The sequence below is a fragment of the Suricata suricatta genome, chromosome 11, assembly GCF_006229205.1.
Source record: "Suricata suricatta isolate VVHF042 chromosome 11, meerkat_22Aug2017_6uvM2_HiC, whole genome shotgun sequence".
Classification (NCBI taxonomy): Eukaryota; Metazoa; Chordata; class Mammalia; order Carnivora; family Herpestidae; genus Suricata; species Suricata suricatta.
Window position 1 is genome coordinate 56,253,698 of NC_043710.1, and position 19,679 is coordinate 56,273,376.

A 19,679-nucleotide genomic window follows, 5' to 3' on the forward strand; every position below is an offset into this window, starting at 1 on the left:
GCTCCCCAGGTCTGAATTGTAGGTTCCCTCAGGAGAGTAGCCTCAGCAGCAAAGTGGCCCAGGAGACTAGGTCACACTCCGTGTCCATTCCCAAATGCACATCTCTGGAGTTCAGCGCCAGTGGCCTTCGCTAGATCCACCTGTGGAGCAGATGGTGACTACGGGGCACTGCCCCACAGGCTGCTGTGGCCAGAACCAGTTTACTGTGACCCGGGCTGACTTTGCCCCGCCCCAGCATCTAGTTTAGAGCCACAGTGTTTTCATGTGGGACTTCAGCTTGTGTCCTGGATGAGAAGACCTTAGGAAACTCCATGTAGGTCCTCCCCTCAGCCTGTCCCAACTTTGTGGCCATAGCTATCTGACAAGGGACTTCCCAGCCCTCTTCCCCCTCCTCTCCATTTGCCCTCAAAATTTAAAAAGCGGCCCCATAAACAACAACAACAAACACAACTTTTCTGGGGCCTGGAGGCCTCAGTTTTGCCCCTACCCCAGCAACCCACATACACTTTCTTGGCTATGGATGGGTGAGTTCACTTCTCTGAGTCTGTGCTGCTTCTCTGTTCCATCAACCCCCTTGTTTTTCAGCCCAGTGCCGACCGCAGCTCTGTTGGACATAGTGACTCGGGCAGGTTTCCTAAAGGACGTGTGCGTCAGCTGGGAGCTCCTCCAGCACGGCAGCACGGTGATCTACAAGAAAGCACGCGGACTACCTTGCTCTATGCACATAACTCTTTATTGCTGCTGGGCCAGGCATCGGGTCTTTCCGGCCCGGGGAGGGGAGGTCCTGACCAGTTCCCCACTCTCTGTGGCCAGTGAGTGAGACCAAGCCAAGGTCTGAGGCCTGCACCTGGTGCACCCAGCCCCAAGGTGCAGTCCAGGGCGCAGAGCCTTCAGGGAGGGTGTGAGGCACAGGCTGGGCAGCGCGCATGGCCCTGTGTGCAGTACTTAGCCTTTTGAGTCACTGGCCGTGGGACCCTGGCAGAACTCATCCGTGAACTTGAAGTGGCCAAATCTAGGCTGGCCCTTGTTGAGTGCTGGGCGGCCCAGGGGTGGCGCTGTGGCCCTGAACACCTTCCGGAGTGAGCAGCGCAGCAGCTGCCGGTAGCGTGCCTGAAACTCCTTCAGCAGCCGCTTGGCCTCCAGGTATTGCTTCTGGTTCACCAGCCTCTGCTCAGTCCGCTGGCGCAGGACAGCTCCTGCAGGGAGAGAAGTCCAAGAGACACCAAAGTCGCTCTGGGTCCCACCTAGCCTGAAGCAGTGGAGACTGTGTCTGTGTCCAGACTTCCCCCCGACTCAACCGCCCCAGAGAATGGGACAGTGTGAAAGGAGGAGGTTATGGGGACTGAAAATGGCCTCCCCAGCTTGGGGTATAGGCAGCCAGTGATGTCCCCTACGGATTATATCTTAATCCTTAGTTCTTGTCTATAACATGCTGTGTGACTCCAGGTCAACTCCCTGCCTCACTCCAGGCCCCAGCGTCTCCAGCTGCACATGGGGACGGGCCAGGGCAGATGCTAAGGGGCCCTTCCTGCTCTGACATGTCCATGCCAGCTGCCTCCAACCAGCAGATGAGTAAACTGGCCCCTGAGGATGGGGACTGGGTGGGCACAGCTGTACCTAGTGGAGCCTCTGTAATACTCCGGGGATCCCGCATGCGAATGAGGATGTCATCCAGCAGCTGGGCTCGAGTCTTCCGTGGGGGTGGAAGGGGAATCCTCTGGGCCTAACACAAGGTAACAGAACCTGTCACCCCAGTCCAGTGCTCTGCTTCTCCTGACCACACCCCCTCATACAGATGTAGCAACAAGTGGGAGGGCACTTGGGGGCACTGGGAAAGCACAGCTCTCGGAAGGTCCTGAGGTGACAGCCACATCTCTACGAGGGGGGGGGGGGTCCTGAGAAGCCACTGGCACATCAACAAGGTGGTGTTTACACATTTACCCGTTTCTCCTTGGGAACGTAGTGTTTCTGAGGAGTGTCAAGCCTGGGCTTGGAGGAGTGGCACAGCAGCGGGTGCTTCAGCATGTACTGCAGGGCCTGTGTGTTCTTCTGGATTCCTAAGGCAAAAAGGCACGACTGGGTCCTGGCGCCCCATCTCCACCTACTGAATGCCTCCTCCCACTTCCTCATTCCCCAGTCTCACAGCAGCCTGGGTGGAAGGATTGGAGAGGCCCCAGGAACACACTGCTCCATCTCTCCCTGATCTGCTGCAGTGCCCAGACCTCCTCCATCCATCCCCTGAATAACTGTCCCCTTTGTGCACAGATCCTAAGGGAAAAGTAGCACCGGGATGGAGAGAAGGAATGACCCCAACGTAAACTCATTAAACAGTAGGTTACGCCACAGGGACTGGCACCCAGGAGAGCACAGCCGAGTGCTAGTTCCTCTGAGAGCACAAATCCTACTAACACATCAGTCTGAAATAAGGGGCTCCAAGGGAGCACCACCCCCCTTGCATCAAGTCACATTGAGAGGATTTTGGATGTTCAATTTAGAACTCGGCTGGGAAGGAACTCAGGAATCTGGCCAGTCTGGGTGTCTGTTCATCAAACCCTTCCTGGAGACACTTCAACGAGAGCAGCTGGGCCTGGACTGACTAGAATCTCGGAACAGACCAGGGGTCTTGATATGTAAGGCTCCAAACCAGGACACCGTCAGGGGCCCTCTGATAGACACTGAGACAGAGGACAGCATCGGGTCTGGAAATGAGGCATTAGCCTTGCCCTGACTTGCTCCGGGTTGCGAAGAGGGCCCCTTGCCCTGCAGCCATTCTCCTCACATACCCTTTGGCTCAATAAAGGCTGGATCAGGCTTGGCTGTCAGCAACTCCTCGTAGCCATGGTACTTGCTGGGGAGGGAGGCAGTTGGGAGCTTCCTCCAAGCCCTCTTTACCTCTCTGGGAGCTGTGCGGGGTGGTCTTTGCTCTTCCTCCTTCATGGCTGAATCATCCTTCTGACGGATGGAGGAAGGCAGCCCACTCACCTGTGCCCAAAAGAAAAACATATTCATTCCATTAACACATGCAAGTATAAGCTCTGTGTGGGTCCCCATGCTGGGCCCTGTTAAGAGCAAGAACCAAGACTGGGTGAGAAGAGGCAGATACCAAAGCAGGCAGTGACCATGCACCTTGGTAAGTGCAGTAGGAGAAGGGAGCCCTCCCTCCGGCTGGGGGGTGGCTCGGAAGCTCCCTGGAGGGGGAGATGCCCTAACCTGCGCTGAGTCTTGAAGAAGCAGGAGAGCCCTCCCCAGGCACGGTGGGGAGTTGGGTGGGCTACAGGTGATGAAGAGAGAGGACTACTGTAGGCAAGGAATAGTGGGGGCTGAGCCCCACAGATAAGACCCTGTAAGGTGTATTTGGGGGAGTTCCAAATTGGTATTATTGGGGTTACTGTGAAGAGATAGGCAACTGGAGCAGTAAGGAGGCCTTAGATCGGGAAGAACTTTTAAAAGCCAACCTGATGGGGTTTGTTTTCTGTATTTATAAAAAACGTTTATTTTGAGAGAGGGGACAGAGAATCCAAAGTGGGTTCCATGCTGACAGCAGAGAGCCCAATGCAGGACTCAAACCCATAAACCATGAGATCATGACCTGAGCCAAAGTTGGATGCTTAACTGACTGGGCCCCTTGTTTTTATTTGTATTTTCTTTATCCTCACTATGGCAAGCCACAAAGGAGTTTGAAGGGGGTGAGGGAACACTGAACTCCTGTTTTTAGCCTACTCTAATGGTTTTGTAAGAAAACCACGAAGGTTTTATACCCTTCATTAAAGCTTGTGGCTAAAGAGAAATAGAAAATCTGAATAGACCTGTAACAAGTAGAGACTGAATTAGTAATTGAAATAATTCTCACAAAGAAAAGCCAAGGACAAGATGGCTTCACCAGTGAAAACTACCAAACAGTTTTTTTTTTTTTTAATTTGAGAGAGAGAGAGCCCAGCACACACACAAGCGAGGGAGGGATAGAGAGAGAGAAAGAGAATCTCAGCTTGGAGCCTGATGTGGGCCTCGATCTTATGACCTTGGGATCATGACCTGAGCCAAAATCAAGAACTAAACACTCAATTGAGCCACTCAGGCAGTCCTGTATCAAACATTTAAAGAATTAACACCAATCCTTCACAAACTCTTTCAAAAATTAGGAGAAAGGGAAATACTCCCAACTCATTCTCGGAGGTCAATATTACGTGAAAACCAAAACTAAGGAAAGACATCACAAAAGGACAATACAGACCAACATTCCTATGAACATAACACAGAAATCCTCAAAAAATACTAACACCCCAAAAATAACAAATAAGGATACAAAGTATAAATAATATAAAAAGGGATTATATGCCATGATCAAGTGGTATTTACCCTTGGTTTACAAGGGTTAGACAACTGGAAATCAATTACTGTGATTCACCATTTCAACCGATAAAGGACAAAACCCACATGATCATTTCAGTAGACACAGAAAAAGCATTCGGTAAAGTCTTAACACCCCTTTGTGATTAAAAAAAACAAAACAAAACCACACTCAACAAACTAGGAATAGAAAGAAACTTCCTCAGTCTGATCTAGGACATTAATAAAAACCCACAACTAACATCAGAATTAATGGTGAGAGATGGAAAGGTTCCCCCCTTAAGATCAGGAATAAGACCTGTCTGCTCTTGCCACTGCTACTCAACACTGCACTGGAGGTCACAGTCTGGGCAGTGTGACAAGGGGGAAAATAAAGCCTTTTCAGTCATGGTGACTCACAGTTGATTGTCCTACTTTGGCTCCTAGGAAGCTTAGAATTGCATTTTGCAGTATCCCACTGTTACAAGAGCAGCCGTGCAAAATGAACAGGTTAGAGTGACAGAACTATCCTGGGACTTGAATTTCCTCTCCTGTCCGTATTTTCCTTTCATTCAACTTTCTCAAGTTCACTTAAAAATATTTATTTATACTTTGTTCTAAAAGTTCTGATATAGTTGATAAAGATACTTTTATACTGTATACATTTGTATGCCACTGTAAGTCATCTGTAGAATAAGATGGATGGACAGAGTCAGACATAAATGTATGGATGCACATCTTGGAAAGATCTGGAATATTGGAGGGGAAAGACTGGAGGTAGGGAAGTGAGGAAAGGCAATGGTACAATAATAAAGTTCAAGGAGGCCTCGCCAACGCCTCCACCTCCTATTTCCCTTTTCCTACATGTCACTCTTCTGCCACTCAGACACTGACCATTTGTGGTTTCTGCACATACCATTTTAATTTCTTTCTTCTGCAGCCTCCTTCGTGTTGCTCGCTCTGCCCAGAATGCTCTTCCTGCCCAGGTTTGCACCTTGTTACTGCCTACTCACAAAGCTCATCTTATCAGAACCTCTTTCAGGAGCCGTCCTGGTGTGGGAGCCTCTTTCATCCAGGCTCCCAGCCTTTGGGTTTTCCTGTCTTGGCACTGACTGAATGCATTGTTCCTATGCTCCAAACCCCATAAGACTGAGGACATCTTGAGGACCTGTGTCTCAGCAATCTGTATGCCCAGGATTCAGAGACAGCATCAGAAGCGACGTGACTTATGCAGACAGGGAGAGGCAGCAGCAAGCCCTTCTGAAAAACTAGTCAGAACCATGCCCCAGCCAGACTCCAGATGCTGTCTGTGCCACAGGACCATGGCTTGTCCCTTTGGGTACCCACTGGAGGCCTTGGCTTAGAGCCTGCAGGTCTTGCCAGGGGTGCTTCCTTGTGGTTTCCAGACCTGCCCTGTGCTTGCTTCCGGCTGCCTGCAGCAACCCAGCTACACAAAGGTGGTACAGGAGCCTCTGGGAGCTAGGAATGAGGCAGGGGGATCCAGGTACCTGGGTCAAGAATATGGACTCTATGCTCTTGGTGTCCTCATCTGACAGGTGCTCTGGGCTGAGGTGGCCAGGTCTGTTGCTCTGGTGGGACGTGGCCTCTTCACCATGCACAGTAGAATCAGAGCAGATGGAAGGCAGCGGCACGAAGGGCTGGTGGGACAAGGAAAGGCCCTTGCCTTTCTCTGGCTCCAGAGGACTGCTTCTGGTGGTGGACAGCTCTTGAGTCAGCTCTGCCTCAGACTCTGGTATCTCCTTTGAGGGAGACTTGGTCGTGGGCACGCATAGGTGATGGAGAATCAGAGGCTGCTTTGGCACCTTTGGAACTTGGGTTTTCACCTGTCATGGGAGAAAGGCTGGATTGTTTTTCTTCCTAATAAGAGTCTCTCCCTCCTGGACCTCACCAGCCTAAGGCCATTTGGTACAGTGATCAGAGGACTGGGTGAGACTCCAAGGGGGAGGGAGGGAGCAAAATCACACTAACTGAGCATCTACAGTGTGCCGGGTACATGATGGATGTTGCTTTATTTACACCTCCAACTACCCAGTAAATAATTATCTTTATTTTATAAAAGAGGAAACTGGGGCTCAAGGAAGAGAGGTAAAACGCCTTACCCAAGGTCACAGAATGATTTGGTGGTTAAGTCTGGACTACCTAATTTCCATCCTGGGCTCTGGGCATCATTCTGCATCCCTGATCATATCACTCTGGCTCTCAATAGCCTCATTCTTCTGGTCAATGTTTAACACCGTGCACTTGACTTTCCTCAGGGACTTTTAGGAAAGCCTGTGGGAGATGGTCCTGCACTTTCTGGAAGGCAGCAGCACCAGGCCCTTTCAGGATGCTAGTCCCCATACCTTAAATGAAGTTTCATAAGGCAAGTCTCTCTCAGGGTTCAGAACTAAGGAAATAACTTCTTTTCTATTGAAATTCTCAGCTTCCTTAATTAGCAAAAGCCCATCACCTTGGAGGGAGAGGATCATATACTTAGCATCTGGCTCACTCTACTGGCTGATGGGAACAAGGTAGTCTGATCCTTAGAGGAGGCAACAAACAAGAGGAATATGATGGAAACCTTTTGAATTTCTGTCTCTTTCCAGCTTTTAATTTGGCTCTGATCTAGGGCTCCAGAATAGAGCTTGGCTGGACAGACAGACAGGCTTCAGAGGGGATAGAAAGGGAATAACTGTATTTAACTTTAGGGACCAGTAATGCCCGATCCAGCTTTTAGAGCTATAGGAAGGCTGAAGTTCAGGAGGGGAAACATATCACATAAATTTCTGCAATCCTTCAACTGAGGAATGGATATGACTGACTTTATGGCATCCCAGAAGGCAATTCTAAGACCACTGGCTAGGGGAGTGGACTGCTCTCAACATAAGGAAATGCTTCCTGAGGCAGAGGCACAAGATGTGTATTCTAGGTTTGGCTCAATCATCCATGACTCCTATAGGTGGCTATTACTTGCACGGACAAGGGCTTGGGGGTTATAATATTTTTTAAAAAGATTTTATTTATTTAAAAGAAATTTTTATGTCTCTATTTTATTTTGAGAGGGAGAGAGACAGACTGAGCAGGGGAGGAGCAGAGAGGGAGTCACAGAATCTGAAGCAGGCTCCAGGCTCCAAGCTGTCAGCACAGAGCCCGACGTGGGGCTCAAACCACAGACTGAGATCATGACCTAAGCTGAAGTCGGATGCTTAATTGACTGAGCCACCCAGGCACCCCAAAAAGATTTTATTTTGAAGTAATATCTACATGCAACTTGGGACTCAAACTCACAACTCCAAGATCAAGAGTTGCATGCTTTACCGACTGAGCCAGCCAGGCACCCCTATAACATATTTTTGTATCTGTTGCTTCATCCAGTCCTCTCAGCTGCTCAGAGAGGCTTGGAGTTGAGAAGCTGAAGCTCAGAAAGTGAAGCTCTTGCCCAAGTCCAGGTGGCTGTGGAAAGTGACAAAGCCAGTCTCATCCCTGGGTCTTCAGACTGATTTCTCACCCACTTCTCCACAGCTCCTTCTCAGGGCCTCAGTTTCTCTGTAAAAGTAGGGCATTAGGGCTCCATGACGTTCACAGCTTCTCCGTACTCTGACACCTGGGTCCCTGTGACTATTTTGTCCCATCTAGACGTGTCTGTATGTAACAGACATGGAAAGGAGAAGACAATGCCACTGCTACAGACTAAGGGAAGGAATCTATGAATAGGAAAGGGTTCTCCCTCCCCATTTCCTCTGGGCACGGCAGTCCTGCCCTTCAATCTTACCTTCCACGACTTCTTCCGAGGCATCAAAATATGATGCTTAGCCTTTACTATCTTCCTTCGAATCAAGTGGATTCCCAGGCGCTCCTGGAGGAAGCTTTTCAGCAGTGGAGGAACCCCTGGAGCCACGATGGGGAAGTGAGATTACTATTAGCGGAAATTTACTGGGGGCTTATTATGTATCCAGCACTGTTCAAACTGCTGGACATGTATTAACTTACTTCATTTTAGGACCAACCACAGGAGGTAGGTACCTATATTATTCCCATTCAATACATGAGGAAACTGAGGCACAGACAGGTTAAGAAATTTGCCCAAATAACAAGTACAGTGCAAAGCAAGAATGAGAACTCTGCTGGTGTCACTCCAGGACCCAGGATTCTAAAGTACCAGTAAGATGCAGCTGCTAATGCAGCACCCACTGTACCCAGGATGCTCTGGGTGGGGAGGGGTATAGAGCCTGGGAAGTAGGAAATGAGGTCACAGCAGACCTGCTCTACAAAGCAGTGTCACTTAAAGATCTCATGCAGGATCCAGATAATTCTGTATTCCATTCCCAGCTCTGCCTCTTTTCTTGCTGTGGGACTTTGATTAAATCATAACCTCCTGGGTACTCAGCTTCCTTCACTGTGCATGGGGATGGTGATGCCTGCCTCACAGGGCTGCTGTCAGGTGAGCTGGTACAGAGCAGGTGCTCAGCAGTATCTGCGGTTCTCTCCATCCCTAAAAAGCCCAGGGCTGAGCATCGATGAGGTGGGGCTAAGGGTGCCCACACTCCCCTGGGCACCGGGACAGGGGTGCGGCCTTGCGGGCACCATACCTCGTGTATGGGCCACCAGAGGGTTGTTATGAAAGATGAGCTCACAGAGAGACGGGAAGAGAGCTACTGGCAGGATGGCATCTTCCTTCGCGATCTGAAAGGAATGTGGGGGACAGCTCAGGTCAACGCTGCCCCACCTCTGCCCAGGCGCTGCTGGGCCCCACACTGTAGGGCTGCATGCTTGCTAAGGCCAAGGTGAAGCTGGGTTAGTGATGCTGCTGTGCTCAGACTCAGTGCCGGGCAGCATCTGTCCCTGCAAGGCCATCTGTTCACATCCAGAGGACCCAGCCCCTCTTGTCCAAAATTCCACATCATGGTTTCTTGTTTGAAAGTTAAGTACTATTTTCCTTTCCTGCTCCACACTGGAAATGTAGCTCAGACCAAGTAATGAAGATGTTGGTGACAAAACAGGAACAAACACATGTAACACTTGTCTCACAAGGACTCTGGAAGCTTGGCAGGGCATTGATCGGACTTCAGTATACAATCTGTCTGACACTTCACCTTCCTCAGTGCAACTTCTACACACCTCAATCTGTGGACAGCACTCCTGATAGTGTCTTTCATTAAGGCCTGTCCTGGGCACTGATCTGGGGAGGGACAGAGGGCAGTCAGTCAGGGGGACCCATTCATCTAAAGGATAAGCAGAGCCAGTAAGGACCTCATGGCTATCTGTGGCCCAGAGGCTGTTCTGTCCCCATGAGTCCAGGCTCTCAAGGGCAAAAAAATACCCAACTTCTGTTGAGCAGAGTGGCTGGAATATCCTTAGGGAGGGTATCTATTAGCAACAGAACAGTATCAGAGGAGCCAAGAGTGGGGCGGTGGCCTTTCAGATGCCTGGGCATCTTAGGTCAGACTCAGGACCTAAGGAAAACAATAAGGCCTATGGGCTACGAGAGAGAGGGCCGTTCAGTTTGGCTTGCTCTGGAACTCCACTGGATAGCACTAGATGCCCACTGAGCAATTAACTTATTCGTTCTCTTTCATTTGTGATCATCTAATCAATAAGTATTACTGAACGCCTCCATGTGCCAAGCACTGGGTTGGAAATGAGCAAAATGGCTAGAACTCCTATCCTCAGGGAGCACTGCCTGGTGGGAAACATGCATTCAAGAAGTAGTAACATGAAGGAGGATAATTCTGTAGCTGTGATTAGTGCCACAAGGCAGGGTGTGTGAAAATAAACTCCGGTTCTAAGGAAAACTTAAAATTTCTATTCAATTTCATTGGGTTAAGGCAATTATAGCTTAATCTGTCAAATTTATGAACTAAGTACATATTAGTTAAAGGTTGAGTTAAAGTGATTGTTTTACTTTCGACACAAAACTTACTAGATTACTGAGTGGATATTCTAGATGTTTAAGTTCTGTTTGAATGGAGAACTGGTTTTAAAATTTGTAACTCTAATAAACTAGATATTAATTTCAACTCAGGTAACATAAGTATTCCTTGACATGATTGAAACATCATTCATTCATCGAACAAATTTATTGAGTAACTATCATGTATCAGGTGCTATTCTAGATGATGAGGAAATAGTTGTAAGCAAAACGAAGTCCTAGCTCTCAAACAAACCTACATTCTGGCAATAGACAACTGATAATAATAAAGAAAAATATATATAATAAGATAGGTGATAACTGTCATAAAGAAAAATATAATTTAAAAACTCAAGTGAGCATGTAGAAAATGTATATGTATTGCTCCTCTCCTAACAAGAAAAAAGACAGAATTGCCTGATAGAGACTATGCAAACAGCAAGCAAGAAAGCTATGTATCTATTTAAAGTCAGACAAAACAGATATCAAGACAAGAAATTTTGTTCAAGGCACAGTGAGACAAGTCATAATAATAAAAGGATCAACGCATCAGGTAGAGATAAAAATTCTAAATGTTCATGTACGTGATAATAAGACTTCAAAATACATGAAGCAAAAACTGACAGAATTAAAGGGAGAAATAAACAGAGCCACAATCATGACTGGAGATTTTAACATGCTGTTCTCGATAACTGATAGAAAGGAGAGACAATAGTACAGAAATGACCTCAGTGATACTACCAACCACATTAACATAACTGATGTTTATAGAACACTATCCCCCCAAAGTGCAGAATACACGTTTTTTTCTAAGTGCGCAGAGAACATTCACCAAGATAGCATATAGGACAGGACATACAACAAGTTTCCATAGATGTCAGAAGAATGAAATCTTGCAGGTTATGTTATCTGACCACAACAGACTTAAATTAGAAATAATAAATATGAGACATCTAGAAGATCTAGAAGATCTCCATATATTTGCAAATTAAGCATCTCACCTATCTAAACAACCCATGGATAAAAGACGAAACCAAAACAAAGACTGAAAAAGTTTAACAAAATGAAAATAAAAACACAAATTACAATTTGTAGGATGCGGCTAAAACAGTGCTTAGAGAAGTTTATAGCTTTATATGCTTATATTAAAAAGAAGAAAAAGGTCTAAATAAATGATCTAAAATTACACCATATAGGAAACAAGAAAGAGGAGCAAGTTAAACTCATGTGAATAGGACAGATATCAAGTTATGAGCAGAAATTAATGAAATGGGAAAAGAGATAAGTAGAGAAATCCAGTGAAACCAGCAGCTAGTTTATTTTTTTAAGTCAATAAAAGGGATATTTTCTAACTCTTTTGGATCAAGAAAATAAAAGACACAAATGACTAATTTTAAGAATGAAGGAGGGACCCATAATACATCTATGGTCCACTGATTTTTGACAAGGATGAGAAGACCATACAATGGGGAAAGAATAGTCTTTTTGATAAACGGTGCTGAGGAAACTACATATTCACATACAAAAGAATGAGGTTTGACCCTTATATCTCACACCACATATCAAGATTAACCCAAAATGAATCAAAGACCTGAATGACAAAGCTAAAATTATAAAACTCTTAGGAAGAAAACACTTGAAGAATTTGGCTGTGGCAACTGCTTGCCTTAGAAGGAGTGTAAGCAGAATACCTTTGAAGTTGCCTATGCTTCAGACTTGAGTAGAGCTCAGTTGGTGGGGTTTACAGAAATCAAACAGAACATGGATATTGGAAAAATATGTTAACATAAAACATGTAGGAGAAACATGTTAATTGTGTCCCATGGACTTTACATCTGATATTCCTCTAAGCTAGAACATTTCTTACTTCACTCTTCCCTCACACTTCACCTCATTAAACTGATTAAGCACCACTCTCTCAAGAATCTTCCCTGATCCCAAATATTAGGTAAGGTATATACTTCATAGCATTACGCATGCTTATACTGACACTATTTGTGCTGTATCAGTCTTCCCTATGGGTGACAAGCTCCAAAAGGCAAGAATCTCAATCTTTTTTTGTGCAGCTATATCCCAAGTATCTAGCATAGAGCCTGGCATGTGGTAAGTAGTAAATAAATACTTGGGTGGGCTTCTGCCTTGGCCTACACTCTCCACTTCTCCCACCCTGAGAATTCCTGAGCCCACATATCTGTAATGCAGGAAAGTGTAAGGCTGGCCTTCAGGCCAGAGCAGATTGCATCCCACAGTTCCATCTGTGCCCCTGAGAAAATAGGCAGAGAAGCAGAGAGTCACCTTGTTGTAGGCCAGGCTAAGGTACCTCAGCTCTGGAAAGGGCGGGACCAGCGTCTGGTTCCTGGCCTTCAGTGACTTCACGGGAAGAATCTTGAATATGGGAGGAAGTGCACATACCTTGGTTTCCTTAGAAGGAAAAAAAGGTCTATGTCAAAGTGTCCCAATGATAAGAAGCTGAATGCTGCCAAGACATTCTTGAGAGGGTTGACCAAAAGAGGTATCTAGGATCACAACGGGAGACGTTACCAAGGGCCCAGAGTTCTGGTTCCAAGTTCGCTGAGGTCACATGATGAGCTATTCTCTGGCACCCAAAGTTCCAGTTTCAAGTTCTATGAGGCCAAATGACAATAAAGCAGTGGTGCAGGCATTAGAGGTTTTTTGCCTGCACCTCTCACTCTCTGCCCTATAGCAGCTTATTCTGAAATGGCCCTTCTCTACAGTTGGGCTAAAATTTCTGCATATGGCAAAAGGGCAGGTGCTTGCATTATTATTATTTTTTAATTTTTTTAATGTTCATCTATTTTTGAGAGAGAGAGACAAAGACAGAATGTGAGCAGGACACAGGCAGAGAGAGAGGGAGACAGAGAATCCAAAGCAGGCTCCAGGCTCTGGGTTGTCAGCACAGAGCCTGACACAGGGCTCAAACCCATGGAGCATGAGATCATGACCTGAGCCAACGTCGGATGCTCAACCGACTGAGTTACGCAGGTGCCCCAATATTTTAAAGACTTTTCCTAGAGGAGAGATGGAGAGCAGGAGTAACTTGACTCTGATGGGCTAACTCATATCCTACCATGGACGCTCTTCATTCCAGGATAAATCAATAGCTAAGTCCTGGGTGACTTCAAGCAGGCCTCTGGGCATGAATGTGGCCTGGTGCATCTGGGTCACTTGCAGAGTCATGCTTTTTCAGTACAGCCCAGGCTGCCTCTGAATCAACATGTTTCATTAAGCAGAAAATGGAAATTACTGGATTAACCATGCCTAACTAGGTTCACTCACTGATAACTTAAGTTAGATGGGACCAAAGGAAATGACAGGGTAGATGCTGGTCTAATAACTGGGTTCAAGTGAACTAGATTCTATTCTAAGCTCCATTAATTGCTGTGTAATCTTGAGCAAGTCACTTAAATTCTACTTTTTCATTCAGTGAACATTAGCAGGGTACCTACTTAGGGTCAAGTATTTTGTGCCCTCCTAGGCTCCAACTTGTACAGCCACATGAGTGGGACAGGTGAATCATGGGTGAGAGCAAAACAAAAACCAGTGATAGAGCTTGGGAATTTCTAGGACTCTCCTCTCTGGGTGATCCAAATGTAATCTGCCAGAGGCCAGAGTGAAAAATGATAGTGGTTTGGTGGGCAGTCTCTTCCACTGTGCAGTTCCCTACCTGGAGCAAGGCTGGTGAGCTGGGCCAAGTCAGACTGCAGCGCAGAAAAGAAAGAGCCAGACAGTGAGGCTCAGGAGTATCTAGCACTGTCCAGGGGCTGACGGGTCCTGACCTGACGGTATGACTGGCCCTGTGGAATATGCACTGGACTATTATAGAGAGAGGCCACTACAAGTCTCAACCATCTAATGCACTCTCTACATTGACAGATGCCACAGTTGGGATCTGGCACTGAACAACCAACCTACTGATTATCTTTGATTTTTGTGGTAGACTGTCTAATGGCCACAGGCCCCTCTATGCCATATGTATGCCCTTCCCCTTTGGCAGTGTGAGATTGGTGCTTCTCCCACTCAGAAGTGGAGTCTCTAACTCTACACTCCTGAAACTAGACTGGCTGTTATACAATAAAGAATTTGTCTGGTCTTTGTCCCAGGTTCTTAGCACTGAGTTTCCAAAACTCTTGGAACTTTCTGAGTGACAGGAATGTCTTCGTTATTCATGAGCCCTGGGATCACATGAGTTTATGCTCATGAGATGACTCAGGATGGGGGCTGAAAGATAACTATGTGTTTAGAGGGTTGGGGTTTTGAGCCAGCCTGACCTCTGGGGAGGGGAGAATGGGGCTAGAGATTAAGTTTAATCATGTGGCCAATGTTTCAATCAGTCATGCCTGTGTAAAGAAACTCCAATAAAAGCTCTAGACACTGAGGCTTGAGTGAGCTTCCTGATTGGTGAACACATCAGATGTGCTGGGAGGGTGACACACCCTAATTCCACAATGAGAGGGCACAGAAATTCTGCATCTGGGACCCTCCCAGACCTCACATAATGTGTCTTTTCATTTGGCTGGTCCTGATTTGTACCTTTTATAGTAAAACTGTAATCATAAAGATGGTGCTTTCCTGAGTTCTAAGAGTTGTTCTAGTAAATTACTGAACCTGTGAAGGCTGTGGGAACTCCAGAATTTGTAGCTAGTTTTTTTATTAGTGCGGGTAGCTCAGGGACCCCCAAACTTGCAGCTAGCACCTGAAATAAGGGCAGTCTTGTTGGGGACTGTGCCCTTACCTTGTGGGGTCTGTGCTACCTCCAGACAGCTAGAATCAGAACTGTACTGCACCATCATACTTATGACATGCTGTGACCAACAGAATGTGGCAGAAGTGCCACCATTTGAATTTTAGAGCCTTGTAATTCACCCTCCCTCTCTTGGAACCTGAAGGCCACCATGTTGTAAAGAAGTCCTTAATAAATACTTCATGGGGGCCCCTGGGTGGCTCAGTCAGTTAAACATCTGGCTTCAGCTCAGGTCATGGTCTCATGGTTCGTGGGTTTGAGCCCCACGTAGGGCTCTGTGCTGACAGCTCAGAGCCTGAAGCCTGCTTCAGATTCTGTATCTCTCTCTCTCTAACCCTCCCCTGCTCGCACTGTCTCTCAAAAATTAAAAAATAAATAAATAAAATAAATACTTCATGTAGATGCCAAGCTATACCAGCTGTCCATGAAGCTAGGCCCCAGCGGACCAGCTTGGGTTGGTTGGTTTGTTATGTGGCAATCGCTAATTGATATAATTTCTCACCTGGTTTTATCTGTGGGGAGGGAGTGTACTGAGCTGCCTCTCAAGGATGCAGATTGGCTAACTGTATAGTTGTACTTCTTATTGTAAATGCATCCATCAATATTTAGTGCATCAGTCCTCATGAGCTTGGTTAGTGGTTGTCTAACCCTGAGAGAAAAACCAATTTTCTGTCCAGAAGAAAATCAAGCATCTAAGCCTATGACACCAAGGATTAGATCCCAGTTGGGTGTTGGTGGTACAGTGTGAGCATAGCTGCCTTCTAGATCCCAGATGGTAGTATATTTGGCAAGGGTCAGTCTAGCTCTTGGGGGCTCTTACTAGTAAGCCACCAGGCTTCATCTTGGTGGCAGCCACGTTTCAATGCCAGCTTAATCCCTTGAGGTTCCAACCATTATGACTGAACACAGTGAAAACAAGCTTGTGGGCTGTGAGGTCAGGACCCGGACTGCCTAGTCCACCACTGTCTGTTTACAGACCAGCACAGTGCCAGGCACACAGTAAGCACTCAGTAAACATCTGTTCACTGAACGAGCTTCTCCAGTGTGATATATATAAATGCCTCTCATGGCTTCATTAGCTTACTTTTGCTTATTAAAATTAATGTTTTAACTCAAGGGCATAAACATAAAACAAGCAGTTCCTACCTCAGAGGTTGCAAATCCAGGGTAGGATGAGAACACAACCTCTGAAACAAAAGAGAAACAGAACAGAGGTTGGTGAGAGCATGGATTGCCCCAAGGGAGGCTGGGGTCTGGGTCTCCCACTCACTGTGTACAGCAGGCCCCCCCCTTCCCCCCCGGAAGGGTTCTCATTGGTCTGCATCTCTAATGCTAACAGAGAAGAGGAGCTGGCTGTGATACCTGTCAGGTAGTGAGTTGCACTTAGAATAAAATCCAAACTCCTTGGCCAGGCCTCTGAGGGCCTGCCTGATCTGGCTCCTGTCTACTTCTCCAATATTATTTCCTGCTATCTTATTCCTCACTCACTGTATTTCAGCCACATTGACCTTCCTTCTGACTTTGCAGCATGTGGGAGCTCTTTTAGCCTCAATACTACTGGGCAGGTGGTCAGTATTGATCAGAAGGCAACCCAACTGTGTTAGAAGAAAGAAATGTATATAAATGATATTCTGTCAAAGAATTTTAAAATACTCTACTATGTTAGCAGAAATAGAATATATTAAGACAGTGAATCCGGAAGAGATACTAAGAATAAACAGCAGCATGATAGTAAGGAAAAGACTGTGGAATCATTTCATTCTTGGCACCATCAGAATGAGATGAGCCAATAAATATCTGAGTTCAACCATAAATCTAAGCATCTTCTTGGACTGGATCCTGTGCAGGAACTACTCACCTCTGCCCTGGCTAACACGACCTCTTCCATACGTTAATGATATTACACTAATAAAAGTTACCTGAAAATGAAGTAAACAATAATACAGGTGGAATACCACATGGCCCAAATAAATTTTCCTATGACAAGTGTCTGGAAAGGATTTGGTGACAAGTTTTATAAGAAACAAAGTAGGAGTTAGCAAGAAGATGGGCCATCGTTGCAAGTATGGCTGCTCAAGAGTGATCCCCTGGGGAGACAGTGCCATATTTAGAAAGATGACTTACAGCACACTGCCAGAACGTGTATCCTCTGTCTATAATCTCAGGTTAGGAAGGTTACTGGATACAAGTTCAGAATGTCTATGTACTATCAACAAACAGGCAGAAATGTAATATAAAAAAGTATAGCATAAAGATCAAATATGTAGGAATAAATCTAATGAAAGATATGCAAGATATCACCACAGAAAACTACAAAGCACTGATGAGAACAATTTTAAAAGACCTAAAACATGGTGGGATATACTAGTTTAAAAAATTAGAAAACTCGATACTGTAAAAATATGAATTCTCTCCAAATTGGTCTATAGGATCAATGCAATTCTAATCAAAATCCCAGGGGCACCTGGGTGGCTCAGTCGGCTAAGTGTCCGACTTTGGCTCAGGGTATGATCTCTCAGTCCATGAGTTTGAGCCCTGCATCAAATTCTGTGCTGGCAGCTCAGAGCCTGGGGCCTGTTTCAGATTCTGGGTCTCCCTCTCTCTCTGCCCCTCCCCCACTTGTGCTCTCTGTCTCAAAAATAAATATATTAAAAAAAATTTTTTTAATCCCAGCAGGATATTGTGTGGAAATTGACAAGCTGATTCTAAAACTTACGTACAAATGCAAAGTTTTTATAATAGTTATAGCAGTTTTGAAGAACAACATGGCTGGAGAATTCCACCACCAGTTCCCAAAACCTATTAAAAAGCTACAGTAATTGAGATATATACGGACCCTGCTTTACCATGAAACCTCTCTTACAACTCAGTGGGGGAAAAGGATATAGTCTTCTCAACAAGTGCTGTTGAGTCAACTAGATATCTACATAAAAAAGTAAACTTTGACTCTACTTCACATCATATACAAAACTTCTAGATAGATCAAAGACCAAAATGTAAGAACTAAAATAATCAGGCTTCCAGAACAAAATATAGGAAAGTATCTTACTGGCTTCAGACAGACAAAAAATTCTTAAACAGGAAATAAAAAGAACTGACCATTAAAGATTGAACTGAACTTCATTAAAATAAAGAACTTTTATTCATCAAAATTCACCATTAAAAACATGAAAAAGCAGGCTACAGGCTGGAAAAAGATTTTTGTAATATATAGATCTACAAAGGACTTCTACCCAGTATATACAAAGAACTCCAGCATATCACCAAGAAATGAACATATAACCCAATTTAACTGCAGGCAAAAAACTTGATCAGGCACTGCCAAAAGAGGATGTCAAAGTGACTCATAAACATATGAAAGGTACTTAAGATCCTTAGTCACTTAAAAAATGCAAACCAGGGGTGTCTTGTGGACAATGAAAACACCAAGAATTAAAACAGAACTTGTTGGTGTGCCTGGGTGGCTCAGTCAGTTGAGCATATAACTCTTGATTTTGGCTCAGGTCATGATCCCAGGGTCAAGGGATCAATCCCCACATTGGTCTCCATGCTGAGCGTGGAGTCTGCTTAAGATTCTCATTCATTCATTCATTCTCTCTCTCTCTCTCTCTCTCTCTCTCCCTTCCTCTCTCGACTCTTGAATACTGAAAACAAACAGGGCTGAAGGGGGAGGGGGAAAGGGAAAAGGGGGTGATGGGCATGGAGGAGGGCAATCGTGGGGACGAGGACTGGGTGTTTTATGGAAACCAACTTGACAATAAATTATTAAAAAGATTCTCTCTCTCTCGTCCCCCCCCCCTTACCTTGCTCAAGCTCACTCACTTTCTTTAAAATAAAGAAAAAAATAATTTAAAAATGCAAATTAAAATCACAATAAGGTGGTTCTTATTCTACCTATTTAATCCAAAATAGGTAGAATTAAAAAGGCTGACATTACCAAGTGTTTGTGTGGATATGGAGTAATTGGAAGTGAAATTGCTTACAATATGGGGATGAAAACTGGTACAACTGTGTTGGAAAAATACTTAGCAACTGGGTGTTGTATGGAAAACAATTTGACAATAAAATATTATGGAAAAAAATACTTCGCAGTATTAAATAATGTTAAACATACTTTTGAATTCCATTCCTGGGTATATATCCAATAGACAATTAGTGCTTAAGTCTACAAAAGATATAAAAGTTATAGTCGCTTTATTCATAATAGCATCAAATGTCTATTAACAGTAAAAAGGGTAAATAACTTGGAATACAAGAAATGAAAATTAGTGAGCTACCAATAATGCAACATGAATGTGACAGACATGATGTTGAGTGAAATAAATTAGACACAAAAGAGCTCATGCTGTATAATTCCATATTCATAAAGTTCACATCAAGCAAAACCTGTCTTTGGTGACAAAAGTCAGAATAGGATGCTGGAAATGCTCTATATTATAATATGGGTGGTGGTTAAAAGGAGATATACATGTAAAATTCAAGATCTACCCAATATTTCTATATTTTTACTTTATGTAGGTTGTTTTTTTTTTGTTTGTTTTTCCATAATATTTTATTGTCAAATTGTTTTCCATACAACACCCAGTGCTCTTCCCCTCAAGTGCCCTCCACCATCACCACCACTTCTCTTCCCCCCTCCCCTCTCCCCCTCAACCCTCAGTTCATTCTCAGCATTCAATAGTC

The 19,679-nt window shown here is 45.1% G+C and overlaps 1 protein-coding gene across 12 annotated transcripts in view; it reads right to left on the bottom strand.

The window, feature by feature from the left end:
* Positions 1–714: 714 nt before the first annotated feature.
* Positions 715–19,679, bottom strand: part of XRRA1 (X-ray radiation resistance associated 1) — a 57,566-nt gene continuing 38,601 nt past the window's right edge. For 7 of the 12 annotated variants that reach the window (XM_029914510.1, XM_029914506.1, XM_029914507.1 and 4 more), the window contains 9 exons: positions 16,143–16,183; positions 12,530–12,655; positions 8,916–9,009; positions 8,099–8,214; positions 5,835–6,170; positions 2,784–2,982; positions 1,942–2,057; positions 1,618–1,723; positions 715–1,196 (listed from right to left, as the gene is read on the bottom strand). In XM_029914510.1, coding sequence (XP_029770370.1) covers positions 946–1,196; positions 1,618–1,723; positions 1,942–2,057; positions 2,784–2,982; positions 5,835–6,170; positions 8,099–8,214; positions 8,916–9,009; positions 12,530–12,655; positions 16,143–16,183 — 1,385 coding nt within the window. In that variant the 3' untranslated portion in view covers positions 715–945. The remainder of the gene's footprint in view (positions 1,197–1,617; positions 1,724–1,941; positions 2,058–2,783; positions 2,983–5,834; positions 6,171–8,098; positions 8,215–8,915; positions 9,010–12,529; positions 12,656–16,142; positions 16,184–19,679) is intronic. The other 5 variants (XM_029914511.1, XM_029914516.1, XM_029914515.1 and 2 more) reach the window with 5 other exon arrangements.